A 22,026-nucleotide genomic window follows, 5' to 3' on the forward strand; every position below is an offset into this window, starting at 1 on the left:
TGCTTCGTCTCACGACCAGGGGGGGAAAAAATGAGCAGCGACTTGTTTTGGGGTGCATTCATACATTCAAGCCAATTTACAGCATCCTGACGATGCCAAAACCCATCTGCTTTTATGTAGATGTTGCCAAGGTCACAAACATTTCCAACATCCAGAGATACGAACAGCTTTCTGACAAAAACTTGTACATTATGAATCTCAAGAGCTGAAGAGGAGTTTTTTTTTATTGTTATCTGTTGCAGCTGTGCCCTTTTCTTCTGGCTGAGCGTAGGTTAAAAAGCGGCGTCTGATTCCTTACTTGAGGCCATTGTGTCTCAAATACAATTACTTTCTATTCCATTTAAGTATAATCAAATCAACAGTTAGCATCCACTGACAAGCCAAAGCTCTGATTCACAGCTTCAAAAGCAGCTATAAATTGGGAAGGCGTTCAGGATCAGATACCCCACCAGCGTTCCCCAGCGGCCATAAGAAGCAGAGCAAACAGAAGTTGCCTTGCCTCTCATGACTGATCCTAAGTCCTGTAGTTTCAAGCTAATTATTAACAGGACTTCTGGAATCACAAGCTTTTTTTTTTTTTAACCTAAGCTTTGATAAGACACTCCAGGGACCCAGGAGCGAAGGAGACAAGGTATGCAGCAGGAATCCAGGAATCAATTTTTGGCAGCTTCTAAAAAGAAATGTGACTTTTAGCATCTGCTTCGCAGGTACAGAATGGCTGGCAGGCATCTGAAGGGTCCCGTGGGTTTATGGGCTTTAGTTTTCATACAGTCCGTTTCCGGATCTCATAGGGAGGGAATTTCTGTGTGGGAAAAGGATCCCCACTTAAGTCCTGTGAACGAAACTCGGCTGTTTCTGCATGACACGTTCCCTCTCAATTTCCTCTGGGGAGTGGGAACCAGTGCATTCCAGGTGGAGGGGAGCCAGCAGAAGGATGGGAGAGGTCCTTCAATATGGGACCACTTCCTCCATTCCAACTTCAGGCACGCTGACAGGACGGAGGACTGGGGTGACAGCTACACGTTTCTGGAAAAAGATTTAGCTGCTCTGAGTTTTTTGAGGGTTTCTTCGTACCACTTTTCCATTTCGTGGCCAAGGCTCTTTCCTAACGGGATGGTGACAGCCGTCAATGAGAAAGGACTCCGCTACTACAACCGTCTCCTAGATGCTCTCGTCCACAGAGGCATCGAGCCCATCATCACTCTCTACCACTGGGACTTGCCGTGGGAATTGCACGAAAGATACGGAGGCTGGGAAAACGACTCCCTGGTGGATCTTTTCAACGATTACGCCACTTTTTGCTTCCAAGCCTTCGGAGATCGTGTGAAGTACTGGATTACAATGCACAACCCTTATCTCATTGCTTGGTATGGATACGGAATAGGTCTTCATGCACCTGGAGAGAGGCGTGAAGGTGCCGCCTACGTGGTAGGACATAACCTAATCAAGGTATGGCAGGGAGAGGTTTTGTCGTAAGAAAGAAAGAAAGTTGCAGGAAATCATAGCAGAAAAGGAAGGTATAAGAATGAAAGAGGACAATGGGAAGAGGACAAATAATGCTTCTATGCAGGCTTTGCACATGAAATGTCTTTCTTGCTTTCTTGCAATAATTTCTCTACATTTCTTGGAGGAAACAAATCTGCTCTCTTGCCTGGTCTAATTGCGCCATCAGTTGTACCATAAAGCCATGAATTAATCATGAATTAATTTTAGCAGTACTAGATTTTAGTTGGAATCCATCCCTTGACAAATCTTGTTTGTCTACTCTACTAAAAAGCTTCCTTTTTATTTTGTCCTTCCTTAACCCGAGTTCTAGAAATGTTGAGCCCCCCCCAAAATTTAGTTGATGGCTCTAGAATTCAAGCTAAAGGAAGGAATTATAGCTACGGTACATAATTCTGGGGTGGTAAAATCTCATTCCAGATTACGCCCGCTCTGCTGATCTCGCACATCCTTTTTGTTTCAAGATAAACACGTCAGTATTTAAAGAACGTCAATATGACATCAAGCTTGTTTTTCCTTCAGGCATTTTTTTTCGTCTGAGAAAGAAGGAAAGATTCATTCACTCACTTAAACCCTGTTCCAGAAAGTCTGTGCCTGAATTAATGTTTATAAAATCAGCAAGCTAATTCAAAGATTGCATCAAACTCTGCATTTTTTTCAGATCCCTCTGCTGCCTATTAGACAAGACGTTTGGCGTCATCACACTGACTGGACATTTACATGTGAACAGAGGTTCAGTAATCAGGGTAATTTTAGTTATTTTCACGGTAGTTTTTACTGCAGGTACTATTGCTTCCAGTCCGATCTAAACTCTTTTTGACACTTATAAAATTCCCTAGGTAGCTTAGTGCCTTAGAAGGGAAAGAACAGCCACGGAGATACTCCATAGTTGGGCAATGCAGTTAGACCTCTTACATGAAGCCCATTCAAAACTAGTAGGTTTTAGATCTGAAGGAAGGTCTTCGGCAGGGGTGAAATGCTCCCGGTTAAGACCGGATCGCCTGATCCAGTAGCAATCGTGGCGGGTGGTTCGGAGAACCGGTAGCAGTCACGGTGCGAGGTTCCGTCCACCTGCCCGGCTGTCGTTACTTCCTGGTTTTAACCAGGAAGTAATGTGTTTTGTACCTTCTGTGCATGCTCAGAAAGGTTTTGCGCGTGCGCAGAGGGTCTGCGCGCGCATGTGATGCAAGCGAGCGAGTGCGAGAGGCGCATGCACTTCCCGAACCGGTAAGGAAGGTAAGTAGATTTCACCCCTAATATTTGGATGTGAAGGTCAAAACGACTCGTCTTTTATCTTGTACTTCTTCTTCTTGTGCCCTATCCGTCATTGGACGTTGGCGATCATGTTGGCGATCCTATTTTTATCAACAGCCGCACGAAAAAGTGCTGTTGAGTTTTGTCCAGTCCCTTAGATTTTGAAGCCACGATGTTCTTCTTCTGCCTGGGACTCATTTGCCTTCAATCTTTCCTTGGAGGATTAAGTGAAGAATGCCGTATTTTTCCGGGTGTCACATCCCATGTCCAAAATACTCCAAACTTTCACTTTTTAATGGTTTTGATGATTTTCCCTTGGCTTTCATCCCCTCCTCATTTTTGATTTTGTCAAAGCAACTTATACGTAACAGCCGCCTGTCAATCCCCATTTCAAATGCTTCTAGTCCCTTCTTGTGGCTTTCTGTCAAGAGACCAACTCTTCGCTCTGTAGAGCAGGATAGAAAAGATGTAGCATCGGACAAGCATGTGATTTTCCATCTTAGGCTTACGTCGTGACTGCGGAACCTTGCACACTTCACCAAAATTAGACCTCGGGTGGACGAATACAAATGTCTACATTTCTGGAAGGGCCCTCAATATCACAACTGAAACTGTCATAAAGGCAGTTCTCGGCTTACCACAGTTTGCTTAGTGACCATTCAAAGGTACAACGGCACTGAGCAAAGTAACTTCTGACCGTTTCTCACGCTTAGGACTGCTGCAGCGCCCCCATGGTCACGTGATCAAAATTCAGACGCTTCGGCAACTTGACTCATGTTTATGACGTTTGCAGCGTCCCCCGGGGACACGCCATCCCCCCTTTTACGACCTTTTGAAAGGCGAAGTCCGTGGGGAAGCGCAATTGGCCTAAAACAACCGGGTTGCTAACTTTTTATCAACCGCAATGATTTGCTTAACAACGGTGGCAAGAAAGATCATGGAACGGGGCAGAATTCGCTTCACGACAGAAATGTTGGGCTCGGTTGTAGTCGTAAGTCGAGGACTACCTGTCTTTTTTTTTTTTTTTTCCCCCACCCAAGTTTGGTAGTTTGGACTGTGGAACAAAAGTGCTGATGATGCTGGAGACAAATCACACTGATAAAACGTTGACTGGAGGGGAACCTTGAAAGAAGTATAAAACACGGACATTTCATTCTCTTTGAAAACAACAACATGCTCTTGAAGATTAAAAAAAGCCAGCCTGTCTATTTTAGAGCCCCATTTTTCTCTCATACGGCTGTGAAGGATTAAAAAAAGAAATTACCTGTTGTCCAGGTGATGGAAAATTCCAGGAACCGTCCCTAGAAATATATTCAACGCGGAGAAAGAATGGAACAGCTGCCACAGGAAACGCAGATGTGTTGATTCTAAAAATGACTCAGTGGCCAAGCGGAAATTAAAACACTTCAGTTTAAATTGTTTAATTTAAAATAATTGAATTAAGACATGCGTTGTGGCACTCTTTATCTCCCACTCCTCCCTCCCTCTCCCCCTCCCCATGGGGCAGCGCCTGCCCATTTTAGATGGTTCTTGAAAAAGCTAAGCATGCTCTAACATGGTTAGTACTTGGATGGGAGACCCGCATAGATTCTCAGGGCTGTAGAGTACATTTGGAAGTTAAGTCCTCGAAGAAGGCGGCAGCAAACCACTTCTGTATTTTTGAGAAATGTTTTAACTTATTTATACGCTCTGAAAAGAAAACGGAGAATTCGTGTTTGGTTCATGACTTCTCCTAGATTGCAGTCAACAAAGACTTTACCCTTTGCCTTTTTGAATTCCATGCGAAGTTGGTTGCTGAGATTCTCCCGATCTGCCAACAGGTGATCAAAATCAGATAAAAATTGTTTTGCCAACATCACTTGGACTTTTCCTGAGCGTCTGACTTGCTAGCACCTCGCCGACGTTTCAAAACAAGCAGGTTCCATGCTTCTTATCCTACTTAGCACTTGAATGGGAGGCCTCTAGAAAATACTTTCTTCTTAAACAAGATTTGGGGGGCACGGGGGTGGGGTTTCAAGTGCAGGGGAAACCCCCCAGAAAGCAGAAATGGGGTAATCACTTCCAGATTGTCGGGTTGTTAATTATGTGGACAAGTCTAATAAGAATTCCTTCCCATGTAGAGACGGTACCCTTTGTTAGTCTAACCCCCATACTGGTATTTGTTAAAAAGATACTAGATAATGTGTACCCTATTGGGTCATTTTCTCAGATTTTACCTAAACAATGATTTATAGTTGGAGAAGAAGGCAATGGGAATAACTTCCATTTTCTTGACAGCTTCCCCATTGAGGTTCCTTGTAGCAGGAAGCATCAGAAATCTTCCTTTCTCTTCCCTTCCCCTCCCCTCCCCTCCCTTCCCTTTGTCTTTTCTCTTAGACTTAGACAACAAGTTGACTTCTTGTCCAGGTAGATCATTGGCATGCAACGCTTCCAAGCCTTGTTCTTAACTGAGGTGCTCTAGACCTAACCCAAGCTGAAATAAATGATTAAACAATATTTGTGCAGAAGTGTTTCTCAGTGATGCTTTGTCCTATCTTAGTGCGTTCTAAGAGTCCTGGGACAACATTGGTCTGATAAGTCAGCATTTCTAGGAGTTCTCCCAGCTAGCAAAACAGTGATGCGACCATCTAAATGCAAGATGTGGGAAAACTCACTAACTTAGCTCCAAGTGGTAATTAAATAAATGCATGGTTTGGAATCACTGAATGCCAGTTTATTTATTTATTTTATTTTGTCACAACAATATATGTAGGTATCATACAAAAAGATTATATAGTATATAAACACATATATGAGTAAATATAAGGAGGTATAAGCGTATATATATATATATATATATATATAGGAAGAAGAAAAGAAAAACAATAGGACAGGAACGGTAGGCATGTTTGTGCGCTTATGCACGCCCCTTATGGTCCTCTTAGGAATGGGGTGAGGTCAATAGTAGAAAGTTTTTGGTTAAAGCTTTTAGGATTATGGGAAGAGACCACAGAGTCAGGTAAAGTATTCCAAGCACTGATGATTCTGTTACAGAAGTCATATTTTCTGCAATCTAGATTAAAGCGGTTGACATTAAGTTTAAATCTATTGGTTGCTCTAGTATTATTGCAATTAAAGCTGAAGTAGTCTTTAACAGGAAGGACATTACAATAGATGATTCTGTGAGTTAAGCTTAGGTCTTGTCGAAGGCGGAGTTCCAAGTTTTCTAAGCCTAGGATTTCAAGTCTGGTGGGATAAGGTATTTTGTTGTTTTCAGAGGAATGGAGAACTCTTCTTGTAAAATATTTCTGGACACGTTCAATTGTATTGATGTCAGAGATGTGGTGAGGGTTCCAAACAGGTGAGCTGTATTCTAGAATTGGTCTAGCAAATGTTTTATATGCTCTGGTTAGTAGTGTGGTGTTTTTGGAAAAGAAGCTACGCAGGATTAGGTTTACAACTCTTAGAGCTTTTTTTGCTATGTAGTTGCAGTGGGCTTTGGCACTTAGATCATTTGACATGAAAACTCCAAGGTCTTAACGGGATGGGGGTCGTCTGTAAGGTAATGTCCATCTAGTATGTACTTAGTGTTTGGGTTCTTTTTTCCTATATGTAAGACTGAGCATTTGCTGGTTGAAATTTGGAGTTGCCAAGTTTTAGACCAAGCGGTTAGATGATCAAGATCTTTTTGAATGATAGTTGCTGGAGTTGCTGGAGAACAGAAACCTGGAAACTGGAGACAGTTGCTGGAGAACAGAAGCCAAAGGAGACTGTTGTTTGCACGGATGACATGCGGTTCTAGCAGGGGTATCCAGCTGGATATTTTGAGTCACAGTTTACTGAATTAGATGGACCTTCGGTACTGGTCCATTTGAGCCATTGTTATCAGATGATTAAATATCAATCTTTCCTCAGGACAAATTCCCACAACAGAAATGACCTAAATGTACCTAAAAGCATTTAGGGAGAGAAAACGTCTGAATGGAGCGTTGTGGGTATAACCATGGTTGGTAGCTTAGCATGTTGTGTGAACTTGATCCATAAAAGGTTTGTTCAGTACATTATAATTAAGGCAAACCGTAGCTTGATATGATGTCAGCTGTTGAGAGAAGTGTCTTAAGCAAATAGAATGGAGTCCATTGGTTAGCATCCCGTTTTCTCAACTACTAGATTTTGCCGGTAACTGAATTAGGAAAACAATCGCCATGTCTGCAGTAACATTGAGGCATCACTTTATCTGGCTAGAGGTCTTCGAACCAATGAATGATTTACCTCTATCTTATCCCAAGATATGGAAGAAGCTCTACGCAGAAATCTCAAGGATTATGAAGACATTGTAGGGCAAATACCCACTTCTTAGATTCTTGCTCACTAAACATTTCCCACGAAGCAATAAAGTTTGGAGTTGATGGATGGATAAGCAAAACCCATCTCTTAAGTCTGCTAGACTTTATCTTTCATGGGTGGAGCCAGAGCCAGCTAAACAATCTAGACGGGTCTTATGAATAGAATCTGCTTTGCGTCTTTGCACATCCTTTGATTCTACATCAGGCCCAAGCAGGTAGAAGGGTCATTGTTCTTCTGCTATTGAATTTCCGTTGCCAGAAGTGATCAGATTAACCCAGGGCAAAGCAACTGGGTGCCGAGTAAAACTCAGAAGGCCTTTGAAGTGGTCGAGGCAAACACAACATGTGAAAAGCTCTTGTGTTTGGGTGTTCCTCAGCCAACTTCAGGACGCTCCACTCCGTCTTCCCACCTATTATTTCTCTCCCTCCATGGAAGGAAGGATAAAGGAAGGAGCTTAAAATACCCTGAGGGTGGGGGACCTATTATCACATGTGGTGGAAATGCCCAAAAGCCACAAAATTTTGGCACCAGATAAGACAATGGATAGACGAGTTACTAATGCAAAATATAGAAGCAAAACAGGAATTCTTTCTACTGGGTATTATAGAAGACAAATACAACCAGAGTACAATTTACCGAATGTTACACATTCTAACAGCAGCAAGATTAGCTTTTGCACAAAAATGGAAAAACAAAGAGACCCCCTCAGAAGAAGAAATGTTAGCTAAAATATTAATTTGCGTGGAAATGGACAGACTGACCTTGGAACTTAAAGATAAGAATGAATCAGAGTATTATGAAATCTGGAATAAATTTTATTATTGGCTGGAAAGGAGGTGAAATGCTGGGATATAGGACCATTGACAAGTAAAATGCTTAGACGTTTTTAATTTAATTTGTTATGATTGATACGATTGAATTAGATATCGAAATAGCCTATAAGGATGAAAGAATATATGTATTCGAAATGTGATAATTAGTGTAAATATGTATAGAGATCAGGAAGTGTTATCGATTATATGGCAAAATTTGATGAAAATGTTTAAACTGGAGATGTCACGCTATGTCTACTGTTTTTAATTTGTATTATAAATTAAAAACTTTAACTAAAAAAAAAATACCCTGAGGGTGGGATAAGAAGCAATGGGTGGAAACTAATCAAGAAGAGAAGCAACTTAGAACTAAGGAGAAATTTCCTGACAGAACGATTGATCAGTGGAACAACTTGCCTGCAGAAGTTGTGAATGCTCCATCACTAGAAGTTTTTAAGAAGAGGTTGGATAACCATTTGTCTGAAGTGGTGTAGGGTTTCTTGCCTTAGCAGGGGGTTGAACTAGAAGACCTCCAAGGTCCCTTCCAACTCTGTTATTCTATTCTGTTCCATTCCATTATCCATTCTGTTCTGTTCTGCTCTATTCTATTTTCCATTATTCTATTCTTTTCTATTCTATTCTATTCTATTCTATTCTATTCTATTCTATTCTATTCTATTCAATAAGTTTTCTCAGGGAAGAGTGCTTCTTTTGAATGGCTTACAATATCGTGCAGATAAACATTACCTTATAACCATTGAAGTTTGCATGTGCTCCATGGTTTCTACTTGGAGTAAAGTATTCCCTTGAGTAGATTCTTGGTGTAGTTGGTTTCAAATATAGGACCTGGTTAGCTAGCCCAGGTTCTGTTGCACAACAGCCAAGGTGGGGCAAGATAAAACTTTTGCCTTTCCTCGGGCTGTTAATCAACCCTCAACAGCTATTAACTGTTACATGGCATCTTCCACTTCCACAGTATTTGAAAAGGGTTTTATGGCTATAGTTGTATGCATGCATATCTCAAAATAAATATTAGTATCTGCGGGAGAAGGACTTTCTGTATAAATACCTGAAACGCAGAGGATAAATGTGGGCCAGATGTTCCTTTACTCACTTCATCTTTACAGCCTGGGGCTATTTGCCAATATCCTTCTTTAGCTATTTGCCCCTCTTTCCACTTTTTATACTTGTCCTTTTTGCCTTTTAATTTGTCAGATCGTTTTTTATGCAACCATGCTGGTTTCTTTTGAGATTTATTATTTTTCTTCTTCATTGGTATTGTGCCAGACTGGGGTTTTATAATCTCACTTTTCAAAATTTCCCAAGCTTCTTGAGTTGTTTTCCCCTTGAGGATTCTCATCCATGGAATCCTTCTCAAGCTCTCTCTAAATTTATTGAAATTAGCTCTCTTAAAAGCCAAGACTTAGTTTGACTTTGTTCTACTACTTGTGTTTGCATAATGTTGAATTCCAATATTGCGTGTTCACTTGCCCCCAAGGTTCCTGTAGCTTCAACACCTTCTATCATTTCATCTCTGTTAGTGAGAATTAAGTCCAATATGGCTCTTCCCCTTGTTCCCTTCTTTACTTCTGGACAAGGGAATATTGCCATCCATTCTACCATGTTTTTTGAGAAAATAGTAAACTGAACTTGAGCATAACAGATTATGCAAAAATTAATGCCGTCGGTAGTAGGCTACATTGCTAATTATTGATTATATATATTTCTATTGTTTACTTAACAGTCTCCCTTGTCATCAAGATATCAAACTAATTACGTATTAAAAAGCAATTTCAGATGGGAGGGGCTGTGAGATGAATTTATTTTGGGGTCACATCTCCCAGAATTCTTCACGTTGCCCCCCACCCCCCGAGATTGGGAATTGTAGCAATATTTTTGAAAGGCACCAACACGGAGTGGCTCTTATAAAATCTGAATGGAAGCACAACCCAAGACTAGGTTGACTTCAACTCCCAGAATTCCCCCAGCCAGATTGCATTCTGGGAGCTGAAGTCCAACTTCTTAAAGTGCCCAGGTTGTTAGAGTGCCTACCACCTTCTCTCTCTTGATTTCTGACAACCCTTGTGTCGTGTGTGTGTGTGTTTTGTGTTATAGCACTTAGACTTATATAACGCTTTACAGTGCTTTACAGCCCTCTCTAAGCAGTTTACATTTCGATAGTGCCCTGGAAAGACCACACTTTGTATATTGCATCCACTTTTGGTCACCACAACATAAAAATGATGTTGGGACTCTAGAAAGAATGCAAAGAACAGCAAAGACAATTAGGAGGCTGGAGGCTAAAACAGAGACCGGTTGCTGGAATTGGGTCTGTCTAAATTAATAATAAGAAAGACTAGAGGTGACATGATAGCATTGAGGGGCTATTACAGAGAAGAGGATGTGAAGCTATTCTCCAAAGTACCTGAGGGCAGGATAAGAAGCAATGGGTGGGAACTAATCAAGGAGAGAAGCAAACTTAGAACTAAGGAGAAATTTCCCGACGGTTAGAACAATTAATCAGTGGAACCACTTGCCTCCAGAAGTTGTGGGTGCCTCATTACTGGAAGTTTTAAGAAAATATTGGATAACTATTTGTCTGAAATGGTATAGGGTCTCCTGCCTAAGCATAGGGTTGGACTAGAAGATCTCCAAGATCCCTTCCACTTATTCTGTTATTCTTGCCACTCCCCCCCACCCTCATCCCCTCGAAGCACTTGTACTCCATGCTATTTTCAGAAAGCCTAGATGCAGAGCTCTTATTGCATTTAATGAGCCGTGTGATTCACTTGTCGGTGGCAGAAGCAGGGTTATTTTCCATCTCAGAGGTTAATGTGGACATCCAGGCCCTTAGCTAAATGATAAAAGATGGATCAGACTAGAAACTACAAGGGTTGATTAGTAGTATTTTCCACCTTTATCATTTTTAAATGTTTTCTCAAGGCTGTCCTGCTGCCAGTTCCTGTTCTGCGGCTCTGAGCAGCATCCTGCTTTGGGAAGAAGGAGATATATTACGCCGATAAAACTTTGAAAATAAATGTTTACATAGGCTTGCCTTGCTGAGTCACGAATGTTGGAGTTGAGGGCACCTATCATATTGCTTTTCTGTGTGTGGAGTCATCTTCTTTATCCAAAGCAAAAAATGACAAAACACACAAATAATCACATAGATGTGTTTGTCTAGGGCAGGGGTCTCCAAACTTGGCAACTTTTAATGGCTGGCTGAGGGATTCTGGGAGTTGAAGTCCACAAGACTTAAATTTGCCAGGTTTGGAGATTCTGACCGAGGGGGAAAATACATCATATTTGCTTCCCATAAATCAAATGAATTTACCGGAACCTTTATAACCAGCTTTCAGCCTGTTCCAAAGTACTTCTTATTTTTTTTATGTGTCACTGTTCCCAAGTAATCTCCCACTTTCGTAATCACGGACTCCTGAGGTGCTGAAAATGAAGTGACCCATGTTCCTCCTTACATTTGATTTTTAATTTATTTTTATTTTTTAATTTCCTTTTAATTAAACATGAACAGATGAGGAAACCTGGCGTGCTGCAAAACCGAGAACAACTTTCAAGCAAAGGGGGGGAAAAATTGTAACCCAGGACTTCGTTTGAAAAATATTCCTTTCTCCTTTAAAAAGTGAAGTTGAAGAGAAAGGAAGAGTCCTGGGAAGTATAAAAGCCAACTGTGAGGGAGTTTGCATTTATCCTTTAGTAGTTGCCAGGGCTTTTTCAAACTTGGCAAATTTGTGTGGACTTCAACTCCCAGAATTCCCCAGCTAGCATGCTTTCTGGGAGTTGAAGTCCAACATCTTAACAGTTGAAAAACTACCGATCTAGTGCACTCCAACTGTATCAAATGCCACTTTGTGAGAACACTGAAATTCTTAAAAGTCAATTACATCCACTCGCCCCAAGAGGTCAGGGAAGCCTGATAAGGAAATGAAGGATTGACATTTTCCTTGTGACCAATTCAGGATTGAATCATATATCATGTACTAAAATGATGGAGGGCACAGCAACCCTTCCCATTTGATTAGATAAGTTGGCCACTTCGAATTTTGCTAACCTTCTTCACAGCAAGCAAATGTGTATTACATGTAATTATGGGTTGATTGCTCAGAAGCATTCCTAGTCTTTCTGGGATGGACATTTTATTTATTTATTTTATTTTATTTATTTATTTTGTCACAACATTATAAGCATCACATAAGCATAAGCATCACATAAAAAGATTATATAGTATATAAACATATATGAGGTAATATAAGGAAGTATAAGCATATATATATAAGAAGAAAAGAAGAAACAAGCAAACAATAGGACAGGAATGGTAGGCACATTTGTGCTCTTATGCACGCCCCTTATAATCCTTTTAGGAACAGGGTGAGGTCAATAGTAGAAAGTTTTTGGTTAAAGCTTTTGGGATTATGGGAAGAGACCACAGAGTCAAGTAATGTGTTCCAAGCACTGATAACTCTGTTACGGAAGTCATATTTTCTGCAATCTATATTAAAGCGGTTAACATTAAGTTTGAATCTATTGGTTGCTCTTGTATTATTGCAATTGAAGCTGAAGTAGTCTTTAACAGGAAGGACATTGTAATAGATGATTCTATGAGTTAAACTCAGGTCATGTCGAAGTCGGCATAGTTCTAAATTTTCTAAACCCAGGATTTCAAGTCTGGTGGCATAAGGTATTTTGTTGTTTTCAGAGGAGTGGAGAACTCGTCTTATAAAATATTTCTGGACACATTCAATTGTATTGATGTCAGAAATGTGGTATGGGTTCCAGACAGGCAAGCTGTATTCAAGAATTGGCCTAGCAAATGTTTTATATGCTCTGGTTAGTAGTGTAGTGTTTTTGAAAATTCTTAGTCTTTTTGGGATTGTGAAACAAAATGGGTGGCAAATAAACTCAATGAATGAGTGGCCTGCAGTAATCACTATATACCAGCTATTTCCATAGGCCTGTCCTCATTGAAGAATTTATAGGGCGTGAAGGTCATTATGAGGCAGGGCAGCTTCTCCTGCCATGGATATGGCATGGGACTTTTCACCTCGAAGTCTTGGCACTGCCTGTTTCTCCACCAGGGTTTCGCCTCCGCGTTATTACACCTCGGCTTCGAACTGTCCTGTGTACCCAAAAGTCTGACGCAAACCATACTGCGACGAATGGGCTGCAGCGAAGGAACTGGGACAGAGGGGCCGAGGCCTGAAGTGCCGAGGCGTAATAACACGGAGGCGAAACCCTGGTGGAGAAACAGACAACGCCAAGAGTTTGAGGCGAAAAGACTCGCATGGATATGCTCCAGGGGAGAAATTCTGTCTTAGTTCCAATTTTGCAGAGCTGGCGCTGTCATTGGGCAGAATTAAGGAGATCATTCCCCAAATACTAAGTACTAAAATGTGGTGACATGGTAGTTAACTAGAATGCAGAGGAGGTGTGAGTAATTTCGAAATTGTTATTGTTTCATATTGTTAGAGTGGTTTTATGACCCAATTTTGGTGTAGCGTATAGCCAGTTGATCTCAACAAGTTAAGGTCACACTGAATTAATAGTGAGGCAGGCTAAATTGTAAAGTTGAATGAACATGCTCAAAGAATATAATGGCAAACAAGTCCTGTATTGTTACCAACAAAAGTAATCATTTATATGCCATATTTCTAAACTGCCCATCTCCTTAAAACATGGATAAATGCATGAAATCATTGAATTGAGACTTTATTTTACATTTAGACATTAGAAGTCTTTATCACTAATCCTCTGCAGATTGATCAATAGATTCCCGTGGGTGACCCCCATATATTCTTGATTTCCCAGAGTCGTTCCCAATTTCTGATTCTGTTCCTAAGACCGCAGCTTATTTCATGGATACATGTACCTCTCACACGGAAATTGCCGATCAATAAAATCTTTCTGTAGCGATAAATTCCACATGAATGAGCTAACTGATTTATTATGCTTGGAGCTTTCAGATCATTAACTTGGTAAACTGAATACCAGCTCATAAAGTCCTGTATCACAATAAACCTATTTCTCTTTAAGTTAGCTCAGGGGTCTGCAACCTTAAACACTCAAAGAGCCATTTGGACCCGTTTCCCACAGGAAAAAACAACAACAACAAACCACTGGGAGCCACAAAACCCTTCCTGTGCTGACTAGTTCTTGAGCGGCCACAAAACTAGCCTATGTAGTTGAATTAAACGTTCTGTTTTCTTCTGAAACTTTTCTTTTCTTGGATTTATCCATGGTTGGCCTACCAGGGGTTGAAAAGCTCAATAAATCGCATGCCGGCGGGTGTCGCACATTGGCGGTTGTGACGCATATTTTAAGTGACAGGGAGCTGCAGCAGAGGGGTAAAAGAGCCACATGCGGCTCCAGAGCCGCAGATTGCCAACTGTTGTGGTCCGTGAAGCAGCCTGCGGAGCTGGCAACGGAGTCAGACAGCGATGAGGCTGAGGAAGAACGTGGGCCAGTCCTGGAGGCTGGGGAAGGCCCGGATGAGGGCTCTGTGTCGGAGGCTGAGGTGGGGCCAGAACCATCGGGGAGTGAGGTGCAGACTCCGGAGCCTCCAGAGACTGACAGTAGTGAGGCAGAGGAACAGTTCCTAATGCACGCATGAGAAGAGCTGCCAGAAGGCAAGAGCAGCTCAAGCAAAGAGGACGACTCGGGAGTAGGGCCAAGAGATGATTGGCCCCTCCCATAAGGCTTAAAAGATCAGCAACTGCGTTTGGGCTCTTTGCCGGAAAACAACGTTGATAGCTTTGTCTTGTTGCATTTGTTTTGTGTCGGTGTCTTCTGAACTTTTGCCAAGAAAGGCCTTTGGCAGTTTGCCTAATTGGACCAAGGTTAGTGATAGGACTGAGGAATTGTGTTGGGAGGAATTTGCTTTAATTCAGTTGAACTATGCTGAGAATGAGTTAATTCTCAGCTGTTTTAATAAAGTTTGTTTGTTTTTACGCTGACTGAGTTTCCTACTACCTACTTGGACCTGGGTCACAACACTGACCCCTGAGTTAGCTCAACTGTATCATTAACAATAATTACTACCTGGATTTTAACATGTGCATCTAAGAAATGTATTTGTACAAATAAACTGCAACTGACACCTATAATATAATTAAAATCCAAATATATTTTTTTTCTTCCTTTTTAGGCTCATGCAAAAGTCTGGCATAATTATGATCAATATTTTCGACCCCAACAGAGAGGATTTTTGTCAATCACGTTAGGATCTCACTGGATTGAACCAAGTAGAATCAACAATGAATCGGATATTGAAAAATGTCAGCTTTCCATGCAGAAAGTCCTAGGATGGTTTGCAAAGCCAATACACGGAGATGGCGATTACCCGGAAGAACTGAAGACGGAACTTGGCTCTCTCCTCCCAAACGCCACCCCGATGGAAAAAACACATTTTCAAGGGACAGCCGATTTCTTCGCATTTTCTTTCGGGCCAGATAACTTTAAACCTCCAAGCAAGCTGCCCAAAATGGGACAAAATTTCTCCCTCGATTTGAGGGCCATTCTGAACTGGATAAAAGTGGAATATGATAATCCCAGAATCTTAATCGCTGAAAACGGGTGGTTCACCGACAAAGATGTGAAAACAGAAGATACTACGGCTATTTACGTAATGAAGACCTTTATTAATATGGTTTTGCAAGGTGCGTAAGGGGGTTGAGGGGGTGGGGATTTGAAAGTGGCTAGTCCTGTTGAAAAAAAAGTTGCTTTAAATGAGATGGTGGGAAATTAAAGTAGAGTCAACTCCAGGTAGTCCTCGACTTACAGAAGTTCATTTAGTGACCGTTCAAAGTTACAAGTGACTTAATAACCGTTTTTCACACTTAACCACCATGGCAGCAGTGGTGAAATTCAATTTTTTTAACTACCGGTTCTGTGGGCGTGGCCTGGTGGGCATGGTGTGGCTTGGTGGGTGTGGCAGGAGAAAGATACTGCAAAATCCCCATTCCCTCCCCACTCCTGGGGGAAGGATACTGCAAAATCCCCATTCCCACCCCACTCCAGGCGAAGGATAATGCAAAATCCCCATTCCCTCCCCACTCCAGGGGAAGGATACTGCAAAATCCCCATTCCCACCCCACTTCTGTGGCCAGCCAGAGGTTGGTATTTGCCGATTCTCTGAACTACTCCAAATTTCCGCTACCGGTTCGCCAGAACCTGCTGGATTTCACCCCTGCATGGCAGCATCTTTGTGGTCACATGATCAAAATTCAGATGCTTGGCAACTGACTCCTATTTATGACGGTTGCAGTATCCAAATCTGGTAACTTTCTGACAAGCCAAGTCAATGGGGGAGTCCAGATTCACCGGAAAACTGTGTTATTAACGATTCACTTAGCGACGGTGACAAGGAAAGCTGTAGAACGGGGGCAAAACTCACTTAACAAACGTGTTCATTTAGCACTGGAAATTTCGGGCTCAACTGTGGTTGTAAGTCGAGGACTACCAGCACATATGACGATAAACTTGTGACCGCAGCTAACTTCGCAGACTGTATTACAGGTAAGCGTCAGCTGAGAGGCCAACGGGTAAACCAAAGGAAGCTTGCAAATTTTCTTTTCACCCATTGCAGTCCTAAAGAGAAACCCTCCAGGCCATTGGAAGGAAATATCTAGGGCCAAGTTGTTGATGATATATTAGGCAAGAGCATCCATGGTCCTTGGCCTAAATTAAAAGCTCTTGGAAGCAATTAGGTCTAGATCTAGATCAATTAGGTCTAGATCAAAGTACGGCCCTTGGATCACTGGGGGTCCCTCAAGACCATCTCAGATGTCTGCAGAATCAAACTTATTTGCCAGACACTGAAGATACTTGCAAAAATTTAAAACAATGTCTCTTTTCCTCATTATTCATTGAAATATATAGCTATTTTTTTTCATGGCAAATACTTTTTTATTTATGTCAGTATTGAATAGTTTTTAATACTTTTTCTATCCGATTCAATAAACGTTCTACAAATGGGTCCACTTTGATTTTTAAGGTGCTAAACATTGATAAATATAACCTATGTAAACGAAAGCTGTTTTGGGATCCTCTATAATTTTTAAAAATGAGAAAGAGTCCTGACATCAAAAGAAATTTTTTAAGATACACTGGTCCAGATCTTTGGTGATAAAAGTAATCCACGCCTTTGTTACTTTTCAGAAGTAGGGGGGAAAAATGATAAGATATAAGATGGATCAGACCGGATGTGATTCCCACCTGCCCCGTTGCTGGCTCCATCCGATTAGTCTCAAAAGAAATAGTTATCCACCCAAAATAAAAATAATTCCTTAGATTGAAACTCGATAAAACAAACGAGGTAGCTGCTAAGAGAAATCCTTTCCAACCCTCCTCCTTACCGGTTTACAATTGTGATGAATGTATGGCATAGGCTGGGTTCATTAATTGGGCAATTGTTAATTGTTTTTATTTATTTGCCTTACGCAGCTATTAAATATGATCGGGTCGATGTCTTTGGTTATACGTTTTGGTCTCTCTTGGACGGATTCGAATGGCAGCAGGCCTTCGACACCCGGCGAGGTTTGTTTTACGTAGATTTCGATAGTGACGTGAAGGAGCGGGTCCCGAAATCATCCGCATTTTATTATAAGCAAATCATTCAGGAGAATGGCTTTCCTGCCGAAGAATCAACGCAGACTTTACAAGGCCAGTTCCCTTGGGATTTCTCCTGGGGAGTCACAGAATCAGTTGTCAAGGTAAGCAAACTAAAGCCAGCATCCCAACCCTTTGAATCAGAATTGAGCCGGAAGGGACCTTGGAGGTCTCCTAGACCAGCGGTCATCATCAACCTTTCGGCAAAGAGCATAAACGCCGTTGCTGGTCTTTTAAGCCTTATGGGAGGGGCCAATCATCTCTTGGCCTTACTCCCGAGTCGTCCTCTTTGCTTGAGCTGCTCTTGCCTTCTGGCAGCTCTTTTCATGCGTGCATTAGGAACAGGCTCCTCCTGTTCCTCTGCCTCACTACTGTCAGCCTCTGGAGGCTCCGGAGTCCGCACCTCATTCCCCGATGGTCCTGGCCCCACCTCAGCCTCCTACGCAGAGCCCTCATCCGGGCCTTCCCCAGCCTCCAGGACTGGCCCACGTTATTCCTCAGCCTCATCGCTGTCCGACTCTGCTGCCAGCTCCGCAGGCTGCTGGTGGACTACAACAGGATGTCATTTGCGGATTGGCATCCCAGCTCGTATTTTTTATATGGCCCTGTCTAGATGTACTGATCTCTTAACCTTCATCCATAACTTCCCACAAGGGTTGAAAGAGCAGATGGACCAGCAGCTTCAGAGGCTGCCTTAGAACTGCTCCACTTTGACCATGCTGTTAGAAGCCACCCTGTATTGGAGGAACAGACTGAGATGCTCTTCAGATCATGCTATAGCTCAGGGGTCCACAAGCTTTTTAAACAGGGGGCCAATTCACGGTCCCTCAGATTGTTGCGGGCCCGGACTGGCTGGGCGGGCGTGGCTAGGTGGTCATGTGACTGGGCGGGCGTGGCCAATTTAGCAGTCCATTAAACTACACACAAGGGATGTGGCTGCCTTGCGGGGGTGTGTGTGTGAGGGACTTTTATTTGTGTGTGTGTCGCTCACACTCTCCCTCGCTGGAGGCAGGGGAGGCCAAAACTGGGCCCGTTTTTGGCCACCAGAAGGTGGGTAAGTGGGGCGATGTGGACGGGGCAGTCTTGTGGTCCCGTTTGGCCCGGATTAATGGCTTCGTTGGGACATATCCAACCCGTGGCCTGTAGTCTGAGGACCCCTGCTATAACTGGTCCTACATCTAAAATAACGACTCCTAGATGTAGCAAGAAGGTGGAAAGCCGCCCATGTAAATATTCCTTCTTGAATCTTCATTCTCGTTCGCAGGCAGAATCCGTCGCTTCTTCTCCTCAGTTCTCTGACCGTAACCTGTATCTCTGGAATGTCACTGGAGACGGAAAATTCTACCAGGTGAAGGGAGTGAAATTGAAAAACCGGCCAGTTCAGTGTACAGACTTCATCAGCATTAAAACGCACCTTCAACTGCTATCAAAAATGAAAGTCACTCATTATAGATTCGCCTTCAATTGGTCACTGCTCCTCCCCAGTGGCGACACGTCGTCCCTTAACCGGCACGTCCTGCGGTATTACCAATGTCTGATTAGCGAAATACTCAAACTCAACGTGAAGCCCGTGGTCACCTTGCACTATCCGACCCATCAGTCCTTAAGCCTGCCAGGTCCTTTGCTTCAACACGGCGGGTGGTTGAATCAATCCACCGTCGGGGCGTTTATAACGTACGCTGAAGTGTGCTTCCGGGAATTCGGAGACCTTGTTAAATTCTGGATCACCATCAACGAGCCGAACCGGTTCGGTGACATTTACAACAGCAGCAGCAACGACACTTACCAAGCAGCTCACAATCTGTTGATCGCTCATGCCACCGCTTGGCAGGTCTACGAGAAACAATATCGGTCCTTCCAGCAGGGTCAGGTGTCTCTGTCCCTGCACTGTGATTGGGCAGAACCTGCTAACCCGTATCTCGCTAGCCATTTGGAAGCGGCCAATCGGTTCCTCCAGTTTGAAATGGCCTGGTTTTTAGATCCTCTGCTGAATACGGGGGACTATCCAGCGGCCATGAGAAAATATCTCGGTTACAAAAACCGCCAAGGCCTTTCCGGTTCATTTTTGCCTTTTTTCACAGAGGAGGAAAAGCAGCTGGTCAGAGGCGCTGCTGATTTCATCGCAGTGAATCATTTCACCACTCGATTTGTGGCCCACGAGTCGAAGAACGGGAGCCGGTATGAATTGGATCAGGACATTAAACTCGTGCAAGATTTAACCTACCCAACTTCCCCCGTTCGCTCCGCGGTGGTGCCTTGGGGGTTACGCAAAGCCCTGAACTGGATCCATCGGCATTATGGCAATATGGATATTTATCTCACCGCTAGCGGGATTGAAGATCAGTCTAGCGACAACGACGAGCTCCGTAAATACTACATCGAAAAGTACGTGCAGGAAGCTTTTAAAGGTGAGTAGAAGGCGGCGGACGCTCATCCCAACAATTCCAAAGTTTTCTGTGCATTCGTTTAGCAAACTTTTAAAAAGGGGGTTGCTGGATTGTTTTTCCTTTGCACAGAAGGGATGAAACTGCTTCGAGGAAAGAAACGCAGGAGAGGTTACGCTATTTTTATTGATTGGAATAATTGTTAGGTTTTCCTGTAGCATGTAAGACTTCTGGATGCGTAGAAAGATCACATCAAAAGAGGAATCAAAGAGGTCTGCTAGCAGAATATCAGACCAACCCGTTTTTATTTTTTAAAAAAAGCATAGCCTTTTGTAAGGAAAGCATCTGGATAATGGAGAGGATGGGTACACGCAAGATGGATTATGGGTACCACATTAGTTAATGACTTCAATTATAAAGGGTTAAAAAAATACTCAGCCTTCCGATTTTTGGCTGCTAGATTAACATGGCTTCCCTCCCTACGACAGTAGTGTGTTCGACTGCCTTTTACACTTCAGATCCCGAAGCCCCATTTTACCCTTTCTTGCCAGAGTTGTTCAGTGAATCACTGCCGTTGTTAAGTTAGTCACACTTAAGTTGTTAAGTGAATCTGGCTCCCCCATTGACTTTGCTTATCAGGTCACAGAAGGGGATCACATGACTCCCTGGGACACTGCAACTGTCATAAACAAGTCAGTTGCCAAGGCTTTGAAATTTGATGACATGAGCATGGGGATGCTTGTAATGGTCCTAAGTCACTTTTTTTCGGCGTCTTTGTAACTGACTGAACTTCGTTAAGTGCAACTTCATTGAACATTGAACGGTCATTAAACAAACCGTTGCAAATCAAGGACTACCTGTACACAACTATTATTTGAGGAGAAGAAAGAAATGATGAAATGACAAGTGAGAGACGGTAAGAATTACTTTTAGAGACAATAAATAAAGCAGTAATCACCTGAGACAAGAAATGCTTCTGCCCCAAAGTAATCTATGTAGTGTGACAAGAACTCATAACGAATAAGATGTATTTTCGTTCTTGAAAGCTTCTAGGAAAAAATGTTAATTTTATTGTTAGTAATACCAACAAAATACTTTTTAAAAAAACTGCAGAAATCCAGGGAAGGCTGTTCCTTTGGGGTGGGAGGAAAACAAGCTTAAATGAGTTTACATCCAATTTTTTAAATCCCCAAATACTTCTAGAATGGCTTTTCGGTTCATACGGAAATAAAGAATTAACCTGAGGTTGCTTGTCCTTTTCAGCGTACCACATCGACAAAGTCAACCTCAAAGGCTACTTTGGATTCAAGCTAACGGATGAAGTAGCCAAGCCCAAAATCGGCTTCTTTACCTCCGAATTCCAAGCCAAAGCCTCCGTCCAGTTCTACAATCAGCTGATCTGCAACAACGGTTTCCCCATCGATCCCACCAGTAAATGTGGACAGCGAAAGGAAACGGCCTCCTGCACGTTCTGCCGACTTGTCGTTCAGGAAAAGCCTCTAATATTCCTTGGATGCTGCCTTTTGGTTACCTTAATAATGCTCCTAAGCATTGCTGGTTTCCAGAAGCAGAAGAAAAGGAGACCAGATTGGTCAAAATACTTCCAGCACTTCAGCGTTTCTGTGGAAACTAAACCTAAGAAAGTTCTGAACCAGATATAGAAATCATTTTCTTTGTCCGTTTATCAACGGAGGATCAGAAAAATTAGCAAAAATACTCTTGTTCAGCAAGATACTTACGATCAGAATGCCAAATTCGGGATTCTGACACACTTTGGGTTGTTACAAGGGCTCACTCTACATTCTTGTTCCCAACCGTAAACATTTCTGGCTGCTTACTACAGAGAAAATGATGCCCGGTCAACTAGCCTAATTCAGTTTCTTCAGTTTCCTCTACAGATAACACAACTTGGTCCAAAGGAAACTATTTAACCTACTGTACATATTGCACATCTCCATGTGAAAGCGAACTATTAAAAAATATGCACGTTTTATTATTTTAACTGAATTCAACCAAATGTTTCTGCTGGTTATATTGGGATAATTAGGTAGTTCAATTTAAAATGACAAAAAGATTTTTTGCAGTGTGCACTTTTAAAGAAATGTCTTCGCATTTCTCAAGTATAA

The 22,026-nt window shown here is 42.3% G+C and overlaps 1 protein-coding gene across 1 annotated transcript; it reads left to right on the forward strand.

The window, feature by feature from the left end:
• The first annotated feature begins 714 nt into the window (after nt 1-714).
• Nucleotides 715-21,828, forward strand: KLB (klotho beta). Its single transcript, XM_058193816.1, has 5 exons — nt 715-1,449; nt 15,055-15,565; nt 17,352-17,620; nt 18,781-19,924; nt 21,164-21,828. Exons 1-5 carry the CDS (start codon nt 715-717, stop codon nt 21,559-21,561), a joined length of 3,057 nt encoding a protein of 1,018 aa, XP_058049799.1. The 3' UTR covers nt 21,562-21,828.
• The last annotated feature ends 198 nt before the right edge of the window (nt 21,829-22,026 follow it).

The sequence above is a fragment of the Ahaetulla prasina genome, chromosome 8 (assembly GCF_028640845.1).
Source record: "Ahaetulla prasina isolate Xishuangbanna chromosome 8, ASM2864084v1, whole genome shotgun sequence".
NCBI lineage: Eukaryota > Metazoa > Chordata > Lepidosauria > Squamata > Colubridae > Ahaetulla > Ahaetulla prasina.